The sequence below is a fragment of the Camelus ferus genome, chromosome 6, assembly GCF_009834535.1.
Source record: "Camelus ferus isolate YT-003-E chromosome 6, BCGSAC_Cfer_1.0, whole genome shotgun sequence".
NCBI classification, from domain to species: Eukaryota; Metazoa; Chordata; class Mammalia; order Artiodactyla; family Camelidae; genus Camelus; species Camelus ferus.
In genome coordinates, this window is record NC_045701.1 from 84365749 (window position 1) to 84383469 (window position 17721).

General features: G+C 53.3%; 1 protein-coding gene across 4 annotated transcripts in view; it reads right to left on the minus strand.

Annotated features, from left to right (window-relative positions):
• Positions 1-523: 523 nt before the first annotated feature.
• The window catches only part of PRIMA1 (proline rich membrane anchor 1), a 59611-nt gene continuing 42413 nt past the window's right edge, over positions 524-17721 (minus strand). For 3 of the 4 annotated variants that reach the window (XM_032482553.1, XM_032482552.1, XM_032482554.1), the window contains exons 4-5: positions 16120-16249; positions 524-3706 (exon numbers count right to left, since the gene is read on the minus strand). In XM_032482553.1, coding sequence (XP_032338444.1) covers positions 3604-3706; positions 16120-16249 — 233 coding nt within the window. In that variant the 3' untranslated portion in view covers positions 524-3603. Of the gene's footprint in view, positions 7160-16119; positions 16250-17721 lie in introns of all 4 variants that reach the window. The other variant, XM_032482555.1, reaches the window with a different exon arrangement.

The following is a 17721-nucleotide window of genomic DNA, read 5'->3' on the forward strand; positions in this document are numbered from 1 at the left end:
GCACTGCCGACTGACACTGGGGGGCCGAGGTCTAGACCTGCGGGTGGACATAGTAGGAGCCTGTCACTGGCCACAGCCTGACCTGTCCCCTCTGGAGCGTGGCCCGCTGATTCTGCCCCCTTGATTCCTATGAACACTTGTCAAATTAGGGTGACTGGCTTGTCCAGCCTGCCAGGTCTTTTCCAGTTTTAAGTCTGAACGTTCCATGTTTTAGGAAAACACCCTAGTCCCAGGCGAGCTAAGATGGTTGGCCACCTTCTTCTCAATTGAGTCAAAGATCAAGATGGCCAGCTTGGGGATGAGGGAAAAGATTGGTACCTTAGAATCTTCACCCATGCTGGCCTCAGGGGTTTATTGCAAAAACATACAGAAACAAGGCACACCTAGATACTGGGTTTATCGCAGGGCCTCAAGTAAGGACCCCCAGCCTACACCATCCCCCCAGCACACACTCAGTCTGCTCTCTCCTTCCCACCTGGCCCAGGCCAGGCCAGGCCCCGCCACAAAGGACAACTAACAGCCATCTTTATAAGTATATTTTTATTGAAAATAAAAAAGGCATGGTGCTTTCTTCCCAGTAATTAGCATATAGCCCACCCCCAACGTTGCAGGTCCTGCTTCCTGTGCAACATCTCAGCACGAAGTTGACATCAGTGGCTTGTTGGTGGGCAAGACGGCACCGAAGTGTCTATTTGTCTGTTGAGATGGAGCTCCTGGGAGCGTGAGCCATCTTCCCGTGTGCGCTCAGCACACTGTCAGGAAGGCAGGTCTCAGGATATTCACGTTCATGCATTAGGTGCCTCACACTACCTGGGCTGTTTAAATCATACTTTGTACAGATTCAGAGAGTACAGTTTATGTATATATATAGAGATCTCTTTAAATATATATAACTATATATAATATATATGTCTATATTTTTACAGCTATTAGTCTTTCTTTCAAAACTCACTTTGGAAGCGTCTAAGGAACACCTGAAAACTCTGCGAGATCCTATACGCCATTCTAAAGTTGGGCTTGACTAGGAGACGGCTGAAAAATGTCTATTTGAGGAAATGCAGAGAAGGAATGTGCATTTTGTTCTGGACCTGGGAGTTCAGACTAGTCTGAGGATTGGTACTCGTTTAGGGGCTGCAAATAGATACATTCCTTAAATAAGCTCTAAGCTCAGATACCAGGCTGGAGCAGCCTTATGGATGCTTCTGTGGCTTAAGCTGAAAATCCAGCAGGGCTCCTTCACTGCACCCGTGAGAACTGGCTTCTAATTGGATGGTTCTGGGTTAGTTCCCAAGTGAATCTTCTTCGCAAAGCTGGGCTGTTCGCTTGGTTTTCACTAACAGGGTGAGAAGAGATTTGACACACCCAATTTGGGGGAATTCACGAGCAAACGTTAGCTTTTCCCAGAGCCCTGGCTGTGTGTTTCCAGGGAAGGAGATACCGGCCCCAGTGTGTGAGGGATGGATGGTTCACTGGGGTGCCTCATGCGGAGCTTCGCCAGGGTTGGAGGATTAGGCTAATTGCAAAATCTGGGCCTCCTAAATTTAAGCCTGGGTTGGAGAAGGTGGGACCAGTGGGTTTGTGCAAAGCTGGGCTGTGCCCTGCCTCCATCAATGTCCCCCTAGACTGGCTGCCCAGCACTCCATGACCCCTTAGCCAGAATCCTTCCCTCTGGCCAAGGTGCACTCTCATCACTTTTGAGCCCAGGATGGCTGTGCTTAGGGCTGGGTGTCTGCTCAGGGAACAGGTGGGGGACACAACAGGTGGCTGTGGGCACTGGGGGAAAGTGTACTGCAGTGGGAGGCGGGGGTCTGCCCTGTTAGGGACTCACAGCCTCTGGCCTACTTGTCCCCCAGCCCTGCCTCCCTTGGGAAATGGAGGGCGTCAACCAAGAATACTGTACAGTGCTCACCGGCGGCGGAGGGGGATGAAGGCCACAGGTGGCCCCGTGCTAAGGTGCACAGGGACAGCAAAATCCAGTCCAAAGCAAAACCAAGTCCTCACACAGGAGGGAAACTGAAAAGAACGAAAAACCTTTTCCGGAAGGGTCTGCCCTGGGCCTGCCCTCAGCCTGTACCCACCGACCTGGGGGCAGGACCTGGGTTAGGGTCACAGCGCACTCACCTTCTCCCCCTGCTCTCGGCACACAGACAAGTCCATGGGCACTAGGGCTCCGGGACGATGGATGATTTAAGGTTCAGCCCAATGGGGACTGGTTTTCTGTCTGTCGGTCTCACCTGTGGCCTAAACACCCTCTGGGGAATGACACTGGTGGTTTAAGAGGCAGACGGGGTCCACCTAGTCCCTACAAAGCCAGACAGTGGAACTGCTGGCTGTGTCTGGTTCCTTCTGAGCAAGTGTGTGGGCGGTGAGAGAACCACGGGGCTGGGAGTGCTCTCCCCATCCCCCAGGGGATGCAAGACCACAGGACCGCAAGGGGATGAGAGACAGGGCGGCCGCCTGGGAAACAGGCCGGTAGATGGGAGTTACCAGGCCTGAAGGGTCCCTCTCCTCCCATCTTCTTTCCTCCCCTTCATCCACCAACCACTCCAGAGGGTTCGGCACTTTTAGAACATAAGACCTCAGAAAGAGACATTCAAAGGGAGCCACACGAAGGACACTGCCTCCTTCTGGATAAAGGGAGTCCAGGGGGCTCTCAGGAGAGGGTCAGATTACCTGGTCAGGCCTCAGAGGAGTGTCAGGGAGACCCAGCACCAGGCCGGGTGGGCCCAGCCCAGAGCGACTGTGGTGGGTTTGGCACAAGTGGTGGCCTCTGCCAGGGGAAGGCAGGGCCTGGCTCACAAGGAAGTGTCGGTCCCTACAAGGGTCAGGTGAGAGAACGAGTCTGAGAACAGATGTGGTGGCTCCTGTCCTTCCCAGGCCATTGGCCTAGGATTCAGTGAGTGGTTCCACCCTGGAAGGCCAGACATGACCCGGAGTGTGAATGGGCCCCCTAGCTCAGTCAGGAGGGGTCTCTGCAGGCTGGGCTTCACAGCCTACAGGGGCAGGGAGTCCAGAGCCAGGGCCCCAGGTGTTGGTGGGGACAGGAGGGAGAAGGCGGGCTCTGCAGACTGAAGACAATTGCAGACGGGGCAGTGGATAGATGTATGGGAAGCACCTTTGAAAGGGGACTTCTGATGGCTGTGCCCATGGCTTCAGTTGGAAACAGCGTGGTCAAGGAAGAAGCAGGTGGGCTTCCTGGGGAAGAGGAGAAGTTTTCTGGACCGCTTTTCGTTAAAGGGGGATGCCTCCCTGCCCCAGCAGACAGGCTCCCTGCCTTCTCAGAGTGTGTGCTTTAGACAGCAGCTGGGAGACAGTCAGCGGCCCAAACACAGGACGTGGATGAGACGTGGGGAGGCTCGGGCATGGTGCTGCCCGGGTGCTGCGTGCAGGTGAGCCGGGCTCAGCCTGGAGTCCGCTGCCCCTGCCCACGGGCTGACCAGGGACAAGGCTGGGAAGAGGATGGTTTCTCCTTCGGGAGGTTCGAGGCCTGCAAGGCAATGAGGTCCCGGACAAGCCCAGGGTCAGCTCCTGTCCACCTGCTCTCCCGCATCCACTAGTGCCACCAAGGTGCCCCTCTGGCCAGCGGGTCCTGGGCCTGCAGCCTCACACCACGGCGCTGTTCACGTCCACCCCTTTGCTGCTCTGTGAGGAGGTCATGGGATACTCAGCGACACCGGTGCCGTTCTCCTCCTTTCTCAGGGGTTTCCTGGGAGCGGGTGGAGGGGCGGGGAAGGCAGGGGATGGGGAGGCAGGGACATCCATTAGTTTTCAATAACTGGCAGGGAGTCTCATGTCCTCCCAGTTACCCCACCGGGCTTTGTTTTGGGTTAGCTTCCTTGGGGGTCCATCAGAAGCTGGACCATAGCCTTAACTAGGGTGACCATGTAATGTGTCAAGCAAACCAGGGCAGAGTTGAGTGAAAGAGGGAGCTATGAATAATGCAGCAGGGGCAACGGGCATGATTTGGAACTGTTCTGCACACACCAGGATGCACACTCAGCCCAGTATGATGTACGGTCAGGCTTTATCTCTTTGATGATGAGCAAAGAGACATGAAGATGAGTATTTAGAGTGCAGACAGTTAAACGCGGAGGTGTTCATGGCTGGATTCTGCAGTCTTATCTGTGTGGTCAAAGGCAAGTGGAAAATGTGATGAAGTGGATGGTGATCATGGCAGTGGAGGTGGTAATCGGGGTGATGACAGTAGTGCTGCCATGGATGGTACAGGAGGTGGTGATGGTGGGTGGAGGTGGTGGTAATAGTAATAGGGGTGGAAGTGGTGGTGGAGATGGTAATGGTAGTGGTGATGGTGGTGGTGGTGATGATGGTGATAGTGGTAATAGTGATGGTGGTGTAGGTGGCGGTGATGACGGTGGGAATAGCGATGGTGGTGGAGGTAGTGATGGTGGAGCCGTTGATGGTAGGCCAATGATGATGGTGGCAGAAATGGTAGTATTGGTGGTGATGATGATGGTGTATGTCCAAACTAGCTTAGTGCACACTAGTGGATCTCAAATCCTTCATGTTGAGCCATTTGAAGCTCATTCCAGAGGCCCTTTAACCCCAAGAGCCATTCCTCCTATGCACACAGGGCATCAGGGAAGCTGGGAGGGAGGCTTTGAGAAGGCTCTTGCCCACTTGCTAAGACCCTGAATTCACAGTGCTATTTTCTGGCCTGGCTCAAAGCCCACTTTCTCTTTTGAGTGGTTGAGGAGGGCTTCCACCCCCAGCTCCAGGCCTGAGCGGCCACAGCCTCCTGACAGGTCCGCGCCGCACATGCTGTGTAGCCCGATCCCGTGTCACAACACTGCTGTCTCTCGGGGGGATCTCAGGCCCCTGAGGTGGTGGCTCAGACACCTCCTGTATCCCCAGTAATGCTGGGGCTGAGCCTGAATTGGCCTTTATAGTGTGTTGTCTAAACTGAATATTTATGGTCATCATTGAAAACCCAGGGATTGATTGCTTCTGCCTTCTCAAATGTCCCTGGAGCCTCCCCAAACCCAGCATAAGGACTGGTCCATGGTGACTAGTTTGATGCCTATGGAATAAAGCCCAATGTGATTAGTTTAGGGGGAGAGAGGGTCTGGGAGGTGGTTATCAGTAATTTCATGGGTGTTCAGAGACAACACTACCATCAGCCACACGTTCTCTCTTCCCGTCGCACAATGGTCCCCTGAAGAATCTAGGCCTGAAGTTATGAGAGTCAGATCATGGGGAAACTGAGGCTTAGAGAGCTGTGGCTTGCCCAAAGACCCCCAGCTAGTTTGTGCTGGGGCCTAGATCACCAACCACTACTATCATACCCTGGTCCAGACATCTTTCTGCTAAATCAGAATTCTGCCACTGCCGGTGATAAAGCAGGCATTCCCCACACCCCAAAATGGGCTCTGCGGTCCAGTCAGCTTGGGAGGGCCCTCCTCCCACCTCCTCCTGGAGATTCCCAATTCTCAGAAGTCCTCCAAGAAGCCTGTTTCATTTTGCATTCACCCAGCACCTGCCATGTTCTATGGTCCAAAACCCCCTTTATGCAGGTGCTTATAGACACTTCCTGGAACTCAGAAAGGGCTCAGATGAGTTGCCTTGTGAAGGGCTCGTGGAAATGACAGACAGACTCCGAGTGGACCTCTGCCTTGGCCCCTTCTCCCTCTGTCTCCCTTACCCTTCCTCCTGTCCCACCCACCCCTTTCCAGGGGCTTCAAGCAGCTCTGACCTTGCTGAGTGGGCTTGATTTCTGGCACACTGAGGTCGCCTGGCCTGGAAAATTGGGGGTGGGGGTGCATCTTCTTACAGTGAGTTCCTATGTCGCCCCTAACATGAGGCCACAATGGACTTCAGTGAGATTCCCAAATTTATCATCAGTATACAGGGGGAGGGGGAGAATGGACATTGGAATCAGGATTCCAGAAAATTTTCAGAGGCAAAAATCTCTGGGCCCAAACCCACACTGCTTTTCTCCCTAAAAAATATTCAGTCTTGGGCTAGGCCTGAAAAATTAACTGCAGTGGGTCCAGGTCAGAGGAGATGAGGCTTAAGGCCTTCAAGGGTGGATAATGAAGAGATGGAAGGGGTCTGGAATTCACATGGAAGGGCAAAACCTGGAGGGCACAGAGTTCCTGCCCTTTTTAGGGAGAGGGGAGGAAATGAGAAGGATTCCTTCTGCCAGGAGAAGAGATGAGATCTCTAAAGCCAGGCCGCTGGCTGGAGACTCCTTTGCCTTCCCGGGGCCTGAGGGGAAGCGGTGGCTCAGAGCGGCTGGCTGGAGGGACATGGGGTCAGGGCAGGGAGACGGCTCCAGGGCCTTCGCCACAGCTCAGACAGCTTCCCAGGCAGGAAAGGGGCGTCTGGGCAGGGCCTCCACCCAGCAAAGAAGGCAGCTTTTGGCTGGCACTGCATTGCCTCGGGAGCCTTCCAAGAGCCCGGGCATGGTGAGGGGAGACAGTGGCTGTCCCAAGGGCTCTCCTGAGAAGTAAACTTGGTCTGCCCCCATCTTCCCTGGAGCTGAGCCCCCAACCATCCTGCTCCCTGGGCTACTCCCCCAGCCCACTCCCAAAACCCTTCTGGGGATCACTGGAGCCCAGTGGAAGCTGGAGTTTTACCTACAGCAAGAGATGGCTCTGCCTTGAACCCCTTCTCCATCCTTCCTCTATGCCCGGCTCTTGAGGGTGAGGCTGCGAATGTGCCAGGAGGCAGATGTCAAACTCAGTAATCCCCGGCTGCACCACTTTCCGGCTGTGTGACTTTGGGCAAGCCAGTTATCCTCGCTATGCCTCAGTTTCCTGGTCTATAAAATGGGCGCAATAATGCTATCCATTTCATAAGTTTGTTGGGAGGATTAAATATGTTAATTTGTGTTAAGCCCCTAGATGAGCATCTGGCATACAGTAAGTGCTCTGTAAGTGTTCGTTAGCTCTCAGTACTGCTGCTGGAAAGGTGTCAGCGGGGAGCTGCTCCTGTCAGCAGCAGCCAGTGTTCTCAGTCCGCACAGACTTCCCACCTAATGTGTATCACGCGGGGCTCCAGAAATGCTAGGGAGGTTTGAGGGGACCCAGCCTGGCCCTGCTCTGAGCCAGCCAGCGAGGTTCTGCTAAATCAAAGAAAGGCCTTTCCACCCTGGCGCAGGAGGAGATGGGCGCAAACGGCTGCCTACATGGCCTGGTTCCTAAAACCAAGAGAAAGGGAAGTGAGCTTTTCCTTGGCCATGTGCCCGCTTGTCGGAGGGCAGGCTCTCCCACCCCGAGACCCCTCCCCCCAGCCCACCCCACCCCCGGCCCGGGCCTGGTGTGCAGCAGGTACCCACGTTCTCTGCTTGGAGTGAGGGGCTGACAGCTCGCTGCCAGCTGGTCCGGCCTGGGCAGGGAGGGCCAGGACCCAGGCGTCCCTCTCGGTTCCTGCCGGCAACGATGTGACAGGTCCCACCCTCAGCCCGCTGCTCTGCTGGGGGAGCTGGAGGCAAAGCTGCTCTGTGGCCTGAGGAGGGGGGCTGCGGGCCCATTTCTCATCTCACACACCCCGTGAGGGTCTGTTCTCAGTGAAGTGAGGTTAAAGGCCTTAGACTCCCTCTTCCAAAGGCATCCATCCCTCCCACTGCCCACCCCGATACACACACACCACACACACACACACACAAACACACACACAACATACAACACACACGATTCCACAATGAGACGCCTCTGTAGATGGCAGACTTCTCCGAACCTGGGCCAAGAAGCCAAAAAAGCCTTTCTGGGCCATGGAGGGTGTGTCCGACGGCAAGAAGCGGCGGCCCCACGTCCACCCATCGCCTCTCCCATCACCCGGGGAGGGCGGGTCCGGCACGCAGCTGATGAAAGCCTCACGCTCCAGCCAGGCTCCCTGTCTGACCGGCTCCCTGGCGCGTCCTCGCTCAGCCACCTCTGCCGAGCAAGTCGAAGGATGGCGCCTGGGAGGCTGGGGCTCGCTTCCTCCCCGGGGCCCGGCTGGCAGGACAAGGCATCTGGGTCTCACTCTGAGAGCAGTGGGAGCCATCAGAGGACCCCTTGTATCAGGTGTTCCTGTCTTCCCCCCTCTTCCTGCCCCAAGTCCTTGACCCAGCATGTCTGGAGAGATGAGTTCAGAGAGGATGGAGCTTCTTGGTGACAAAACAAAAGCCTAAGAAGCAGGGACCCATCCGGTCTCCCATCTGCCTGCATGGGCTCCACAGCCCCACTGCACCGAGGCCACTGGACAGACAGAACAATCCGTCCCTGTCACCTGCCTCCTACTGCCAGGACGGGATGTCATCATCCACCACAGCATATGGGCCCCTTGGAGGGGGAGGAACACAAATAAACCCCAATAAATATCTCAGCCCAAGGCAGGTCAGGCCACCCCATGCCCCAGCCCCTTCTAAGCCCAGTCTCTTCTTGTAGGGAGGAGTGTGTCATGATGAAAATAATGAAAGATACTGTGGCATCTGGGACTCAGAAGACACCTGTGTATTGATTCCACCACTGGGCTAAACCAAACCCTAGACAGCCAGGAGGATGGCAGTGTGGCCCAGCCAAAAGAGCGCTGGCCCAGGAGGTAGAAGACTGAGTTTTGGATCTGGAGCAAAATACAGAAACCAGCTTCCTGAATCCAGCCCAGGTACCGAAGGAAGTATGAGGGTCTCTGAACAGCCAAGCCCGTGTATCTGTGCTCCAAAAGGGTCCCTCCTCAGAGCGTACTAACTCTGAGTTAATTCACAGTACAGCCAGATATGGTGGTCTTGATTTCCAGCTAGAGAGGTTGAATTTGGGGGCCTGTCGGGGCTGACATTGCTATACAAGTGATGTATAGGAAAGGCTGGGTCTCCAGCATTCAATCACTGCATTAGGCCCCCACCTGGCCCAAGAGGTGTTGGCGCATAAAATAACCCCAGTCTCAAGATCCAGGGATCCAAGATGCATCCAAGCTGAATTTCTTGCTCCTGGAAGTTCATGGTGAGCTGAGGCTGGATGAAGAGGCTCCACTCCTGTCCCAGCCCAGCTGTCTTCTTCCTGCTCCCACCCTGACCCTGACTGTGACTCAGCAGCCCAGCAGAGGCCAAGGGAAGAGAAGGCTGGGCTGCTGGGTATGTCCTGTTGAGAGGAAGGGGAGCCAGCAGATCGTGGGGGGCCACCTCTGAAGAAGTCACAGCCTGGGAGTGTGTCACACGTGGGTGGGACGGGGTCGGGCCACTCGGGCCTGGAGAGGGGGCTGCTGAGTCAGAGTACGTGCACTGGAACTTGTGTATCAGGAAGAGGCTGAAGAAGAGGGGCTTGGAGGGAGGGGTACAGAGATGGTGGAGGGTCAGGAAACCCACACTGGTGAAGGGGTGGGGCCAGGCATTAAAATTGTGTGCACATTATTCACTCTAAATGCAGAATCTAATTCGCCCATCCAAAGGGAGAGGAAAAAAACAACTGAATTTACTGGAATCCTAAATGGAGTCTGTTAATATTAAAGGTAGAATCTGGCAAGTCTATACAAACAAGCCTCCACTGAAGCCACAGAAAGTCATGGAAGAGTTACTAGATGCCAGGGGCCACGGGAGAGAGATGAGTAAGACGAGGTGACTGCTCCCTCCCCTCTAGTGTGCATGTGGTGTGCGTGTGTGGACAGCCACTCATACACTCCGGCACAAGCGCGTGTAAACACCAGCGCTAACCGGCCTAGAGCAGAAAGCAGAAACATAAATCCAGGGAGAGCTACAACTCTGCACTTGGCGGGGAAGAAAACTCTACACCCGCCCAGGACACTAGGTCAGAGGAGTGTTGAGCTGGGTCTTGAGTGAGCGGTAAGGACTCGGCTGGAAGATGGGATAGCAGGTCCCTGAGTGTTCAAAGAATGTGAGAGGAGGGCTGGAAATCTCTGTGACCGCAGTTTCCCCCTCGGACCACAGAGGCATGTTCCAGCTCACACAGCACAGGAATCTCATTTGCCTCCTCCATGGCACCCCAGCTCCCAGGGACCAGGTCTTGTGGACTTGCTACCCACTCAGTAAGAGCTAACCCTTTTCTGGGTCACCCCAAAGCTCCAAAAAGAATGTCAATTCTAAAAAGAAAACTAACTTCACAAATTTGCTATTGAGTCTAGGATTCAGGAAAGATCTTAGAAAAATTCCATGATAGAGTCAAGTTAAAGAAATAAAAGACTGGAGTGGGAGAAGGCGAGGGAGAGAGCTGAGTGCAGCAAGTTCCCGGGAGGAGCTTGGAAGGCTGTTAGATAAGACAGTCATAGTCCGACGGCGGTGCTTCATGCCCAGAGAGCTACCATCCACCTGGAGAGGAGGACAGAGTCTCCAAGACAAACATGGAACTGACAGATTGATCACTGGGTGTATATGACCATACTGAGCGGTGGCATTGCTAAGTCCAGGAAAGGAAACAAATCATAGTACACTATGTGACTCAGCTGTCAACAATATTTATGTTATCATACTGAGGTGGACACGGGCTAGTCATTGATCCCCTCCTAGGAGATACCTACAAGGAAGTGGATGGGAAGAGGGGAAGTATTTTGTACATATGTGGGCAGTGTTAGGGTCCTGAACCTCGTATCTTCTATAGTAAAAAGTCAACTGACAATATTTAAAGTTAAAAGAAAATATAGAGTACCCACAACACTTAGAACGTGGAGGAACAACCAGAAGAAACCGCTAACACTCAAAGGTGGCTGCCTCTCATGAATGAGATCTGGGGAGAAAGAGGGACAAAGGGCTGCTGGTTGTAATAGGCTGTGACTCATTTGACATTTTGAAACTACATTTTAAACTACCTTGTTATGGTCATGTAAATATTGTTCACAGCTGAGTCACGTAGTGCAATGTGCATGTATTGCTTTAATAAAAATAAAAATTAACATAAAAGATGGCAGTGAATGTTCAAAGCCCTAATCATATTTTCTCACCATAAAGCCCCCACCAAAGGCATGCACAGCACTCCTGACTCTTTGGGTGGTGGATGCAACCCCTCTCCCACCCCCTTCTCTTCCTCTCCCTCATTACCCTGAGGTTCTCTTTTTCCCTCTTCGCAGCTCTCATAGTCTTTCAAAGCACCTCATCTAGGAATTTGCCGGTGTGTGTATGTTTGATCGGCTTCCCCCAGTAGAAGAGGGCGAGAAGGGACTCAGTCTTGTTTCTCTCTACATCCTGGAAGCCTAGTCTAGTCCCCAGCACACAGTAGGTGCTCAATAAATACATACGGACCAGCACTGACTCACTGAGAAGCGTGTGCCAGCCAATGGTTTGTTTCTAACGCCTATCAAGGAGACTTGGGAGCTCAAAAGTGCCTGTTCAGCTGGAAGCAACTCAACCAAGAAAAGCTGATGCACACGGGAGCCCAGCAGTAATGCGCGTGCCCAGGCACACTCAGGCACGTGGCGCACACCACAGCTGCTCCCAGGGAGCAGCATGCATGCTTACTGTCTGCAATTAGTGGTCTGCAGGATCAGCCAAACTGTTCTGCAGCCTTTTATTGGTCTTTCAGCCAATACTCTGTAAATTAGAAGGAAATGGCTGTCAAGGGGCTTAATGGCAAATCAATGGCAGAGGGAGAAGGGCTATGCCACGCACAGCTGAAGGAGGAGGGACGCTCTTCCTGTGCCGGGGAGTGGGCGTAGCTCAAGGGAGAAGGCGTGACTCAAGGGCGAGGGGTGTTGGGGTGGCTCTCCGCCACACAGGCCTCTTTCTGCAAGAAGGGTGTGGCTTTCAGAGAACCTGCAAACCCACCTATTAGACTGGCCTCACTTTTGAGGGGCCACAGACCTGTGGGGTACCCCCTGGACCTCCTCCCCGGTGGTGGGCTTGGAGCTTGAGCTCCATGCCTCTCAACTGACTCTGACTTGTTTGAGGTCCTTATCCGCCCTAGATTAAGAGGTTCTGTCCCTGCTCACAGAGTATCTTCCCTTCAGATACTCCTCTCCCATCGTAATACCTGGTCCGCAGCGAGGCTGTCTGATTAAAGCCTGCTTCTCCCCACAAGGGGTGTGGACAGCGAGGGCCGGGCTGTGCCGGAACCACCCATCACCAAAGCGGCCCAGCCAAGCACAGCCCCAGCACCTGGCCCGGTATTTACAGGTCTGGGAGGTGGAAGGACCTGGTGGTAGTGGTCCTCCTGCCATCCCAGGGCAGGGAAACAAAGGCTCAGGGAGCTGGACAGAGGCTTGGGAACCCTCACTTTACAGATGAGGGTAGTGATACCCACTAAGCTGGGCTGGGGCTAGGAATGGAATGTGGGGGTCTTGACTGGGTTCTTTTAACAGCTCCAGGCTGTCCTGCTGTCTGATGACAGAATACCCACCAGGCCTGAATGGAGCATGAGGTCCAGAATACCCAAGGGCTCTGGGGCCTGACCATCCTGGGCCTGTGGATAAGGAAGATACTCACAGCCAGCTCAGGGCAATGAGCCACTGAAATGCAAGCTGGGTGAACTCCCCACGGCTGGGAACCTCCCAGAATTTGGGTTATTGACAGGGGACTGGGGGCCACTGTACATGTTAGTCCCACTGACTGACCCCTGGTTAATGCCTATCCCTTTCCAAGAAACCTCTCAGGGCCCCAGGTCTGGGTGAGGTCCCCTCATCTGAGTTCCCCCAACCTGGATGCCTCCTGAGCACCTTATCACCCAGCACAAAGTTAGGACCTTGGGAACATTTGTTGAGTCACAGGATGAAGTTTCATTCACTGAGTCTGTGTGTAGAAAGTGCTGGTTAGAGCCCACCTCCCAACAAGGTCAAAGCCCAGTGAGGGCACTGCAGGGTGCTCCTTCCACATCTGCTCCCCAGTCTCCTCCCATCCCCGTGGCTGCACCCCACATGCCAAGCCAAGCTGGCATCTCCAGAATCACCTCCTTCCCGCCCCAGCTGATTCTAAAACCATCTTCTCAACAATCTGGCTCCGAAAAGGCTGTGTTGTGGCCATTCATCAAGATCTCTTGGAAATCCTCCCCTAGGACTCCAGGCTGTGAGAGGGTTTTTTGTTGTTGTTGTTGTTTGTTTGTTTGTTTTGTTTTAAAGCAGGATTTATCATTGAATTTTCCTTTTGATGGTTTTACAGCGACATGCAGTGCTTTTGTTTCCTGAGAGAAAAGGCATGTTTCAGATGAATTATTAACCAAGAAGAATTGACTGTGAGCAAGACATTCTCCATTCACTCTGGAGAGAAACGCGGACAGACAGCTGCTTGCTCCAGACTATCTCTTACAGCCCCTGGTGGAGGTCAGCCCGGGGAGCCGCGAGGGGGCATTGCTCTGCTGCTCCGGGTGTAACCTCCACTACCTCCTTCCCCTCAAAGCCTGCAAGGGGTTGATCAACCTTCCCTTCCAGGAGGGTTCTGGGAGAGCTGGCCTCTATTTCTGCCTCCACTTGGCCCTGAGCAGCACCCCCTCCTGTCCTTGATTATCGGTCCTCGTGCACCAGAGACGCCCTCTCCGGACTGTGAGGCTCTGGACGCGAGGGCTGGGTCTCGGCCCTGAGGAGGATGAAGATCACAGCGCTGGGGCAGAAAAGGGTCTGTGCTCCATTTCCTATGTGGGCCCTGGAGGCCGACGCCTACGCCCGTATCTCCTGGGCTCCCCTGTTTCTTGGGATTAGCCAATGGGAGGCCCCTTCAGGAGATCTGGAGCTTGAAGAGAGGTTGGGGAGCCTTCACCCCCAACTTGCTGTTTTGGAGCTGCATCTCCAGCAGTGCCAACCACAGCTCCTGTTGACTGGACCCTCTTTTGAGTCTCTGGGCTCTCCAGGTTTCCATGGCACTGTTTCCCCTGTCCTAGGGGAGCTAACAACTCCCATGGCCTTTAGTCGGCCTTTAGTCCAGAAGTGCTTCACCAATCTTATTGCTCCGGCCCTGCCCCACCCACACCTCTGGAGGGAGCCCCGCCCACGCCCCTGGAGGGAGCCCTGCCCACACTCCTGGAAAGGAGTCCCATTCACACCAAGCAAGGGGTCCACTGAGCCATCTGAGGTGAGTTCTCTATCCTTCCAGACCCAGGAACCAAGAGCCCAGAGACCACATAAGGAGACAAAGGAGGCCTCTTTGGTTGGTCTGAGGGGAGATGAGGGTGGTGCCTCTACACCCTTCCTGGGAGCCCCCAGCCCCGCTGAAACAAAGCCCAGCAGGCCACACCTGGCCCACACGCCACGCCTGGCCCACACGCCACAGCGCAGAGATATGAAGGTGAGCTTGTCCTCTGGTAAGTCCACCGTGCCCCCCTGCTGTTGGAGCAGGTAGCCCATTTCTTTGGGAGATGTTGGGGCAGGGAGGAAGGCAGAAGTGACTCTACATCTTTTGGAAGAGCCTGAGCTTATTAAAAAGATGATGCAGCCTGTCTCTGAGGGGAAGGGGGTCCTTGAGGGGACTAGGCCCCACTCTGGCAGTGACCCAGGTGGATTTTGCACATTGAAAGTCTTCTTCAAAAACCTTCACTAGCTCCCTGTGCCTCCTGAGTCATGGGCAAGCTGCTCAGCCTGGTGGGACAGAGGCCTCCTGGGGCAGGCGCAGGGCTCCCTCCAGCCTCACCTCCCACGTCACTGGGGCTTCCTGGTGCCTGCTGCTTTTGCTCACACAGGTGCCGTGGCCTGGAACGCCTCCCCTACTCTACTTCTGAAAGTCCTCCTCCTGCTGCAGCAGGATCTCAACATCAACGCAGTTTCATCCCCATCAGAGTTAACAGGACTCCTGCCTCTTCTGCTGGGTCCCCAGGACACTCCCAGGCTGTTGGCCTGACCTGGTCCTTCACCCTCTGTGCCTGACCGGGCACACGTTTTAAGACTTCTAACTTGATATTTTACTCGTTCTGCTTTTGAATTATTAAAGTGAAATCACATAGAACAACTGATTAAAAGGGTAAAGTTAGATAATTTTGGTGTTATAACTGCTCAATATCAGTCCACTAATTTTGGGCCTTATGGAATTTTTAAAAACGTTCTTAAAAATGTATTAACAATCCCCATTACCCTCTGGTGTTTTGCAACATTATTGTTTGTCATTTGATTCTATCTTCCCCCAGTGTCCCCCAAGGCTAGTGGGGGCCACTTTTTGGAGGAGGCTAAGAATTGGAAATCAAAGGACCTAGCCAGAGCTGCTGTGTTGTAACTTCAGGGCATGTCACATTGTGACTACTCTGCCATATTTAGGGACACACCTCAAACCTCCTCAAGTTCCAAAGTAACCACACTGAGCCACAGACCCCAACTCAACAAGGGGATGGTGCCTGATAACATTTTTTGAAAGGCAAAGTGAGATGGTAGTTAATAGAAATGACAGCGAGTGTTACTGAAAGATAATTTGATGTTTGGATCATTTATGACCCTGCTGGAAGACTCCTATTCATCCTTCAAAACCCAGCTTAGGTGGCACATTCACAGAAAACCTTCTGTGAAGCAACTGTACCTCTCCTTCTCCTAAGAGAACATCGCTTCCTCCTCTGGCAGCCTTCTTCCTCTGTCTTTGACTGTTGAAATACTGAAAGCTGATGCGGTACCTGGTGAGCACGCACTGTACATCAGGCTCTGCAGAGTTTACATACTGTGCATATCTTTCACAGGAGGCATCTCACCACTCCCCCGAGTAAGACGTACTCTTTACCCCCATTTTTCCAATGGGGAAACTGAGGGCCAGAGAGGTGATCTCCTCCTGATCACACAGCTTGAATTGGAGTCTGAATTTAGATCTGACTCCAAACCCCAGTTCCTGCTCCAAACCGGCATGATGCCTCCCTCCAGCGGCTCCATCACCCACCCCGCAAGGATTATTTCTGTCCTCTCAGGCCTGGAGTGAGCCCCCGACAGTGGCGCCTGTGACTTACAGGAGAGCTTTATACTGCATTGAGCCTGACTTATAGTTGGTGCTCCTCAAATGCTTGTTGAACCCCCGAAAATGACCAGGGCATAGAGATCAACTTTACAATATTTCAGCAAAGAAAAAGATACAAGGGAAAGGAAAGAGATGGAGTAAATATTAGCTAAATCTTGGTAACTGTTGAATCAGGGTGAAGGTAGATGGGCATTCATTGTACATTCTTTCTGCTTATTAGATGCTTAACAATTTTTATAATTAAAAGAAACCAGAATGGGGGTGGGCAGAGGAGCCCTGAGCCCAGCTGGGGTGCTCTCTGGGCTCAGAACTGGATGAGAACTCACCTTTTTATGGCTTTGTAGCAAATGATGACAAGCACAGTGAGGAACACGAGGGAGGCACAACATACCGCGATGATGATCACCAGCCCTGACCACCAGCTTTCCTCAGTGGGACACGAGGTAGCATTGGGAGCTGAAAGAGACAGGAGCAGCCTGAGTGTCCCCTGGATGTGTGGGTCCCGGTTGGCGTCAAAAGTGAACTGTTGTGGGTGACACCAAGGCTGGCCTCACTGCCATCTGTCACCCAGATGAAGGCTCTCCAATCTGTCCTGCTGTACCCACCCCACCCCCACCCCGTGGCTGGTGACATCATGGCTGGCCCCCAGCCAGATGACGTGCTCCTCACAAGGGTTCAGCGCCCCACCCTGCGCTATCCATCCTCCCTTGGCATGAGCTAACTGACAGCAGGGTCAGGTTTAATTTCCCATGAAAAATAACAGAGCATCTCATCTCTCAGTTGGGGCATTAAATCCGCTTCCTCTGAAGGTGGGGGTGGGGAGCAGGGCTCACAGGGCACACTGGAGGCGGGCGGGGGGAGGAGAGAAAAGGAGGCCTGTCAGCCTCAGTTTCTTAAGCTAATTTCTGGCAAGAGGCAAACTTTCTCCCACCCTGGATTTGGCCCATGCGGTGGGTACCCGCAGCGGTCTCAGCGTGTGCCGGGTGGCCACAATTTGGAAAAGTCACTGATGAAGCATCTGACGTGGGTGCAGCAGGGTCCCCTTGTCATTACTCAGTCCATGGGGTCCTTGGGGTGAATCCGTCCTCCCCCTTGGCCCAGGCTGGGTGGGTGGACCCGAAGCACAGGTGTAGACGAGGCTCAAAGCAAAGCTGGTTCGCTCTGCTCTGAGAATAGCAGAAAAGCCTTATCCCAGACTCTAGAAGACCCAGACCCAACTGGAAAGAATCGCCTGGACTTGCAAAAGGAACGGGAGTGACGGAAAGAGAGAGAAAAAGGGAGGGGGGAGGGATGGAGGGAAAGAGACAGGGGGTGGTGAGGGAGCAGGGAAGGGATGGACGGATGGGCAGACACTGACGTTACTAGTTTTGAGCAGCTCTTTGAGACTTCTGAAAGAATCAAAACTATGCCCCAGACATAATAGTAGGCACCCTGAGGGGTGCAACAGCACATGGGAAGAAGCGAATGATTTCCCAAAGGATACCATGGATGGCTTCATTACTGTATTACTATTACTGATGATGCTGTTGCTATAACCATCAAGGTATAATTTCCATGTAATGAAATGCACCCATCTGAAGTGTACCATCGGATCAGCTGTGACACTAGGGTAAGCCACACCTTTATCATGACAGAATATTTCCACCACCCCAGAAAGCTTCCCTGTGCCTCCTTCTAGTCATTCTCCACCCTGGAGGCAACCACTATTCTGCTTTCTAAAGTCACAGATTAGAGTTTTTCTGGTTTTTGAAATTCACATGAATGGAATCATGCAGTGTGGATTTTTTTTTTGCTTCTTTTATTTAGCAGTGTTTTTGAGATTCACCCACATTGCTGTATATTTCAGTAGTTCCTTCCTTTTTATAAGAGTAGTATTCGTTGAATGTGTATACCACAGTTTATCCTGTTCACCTGTTGATGGACACCTA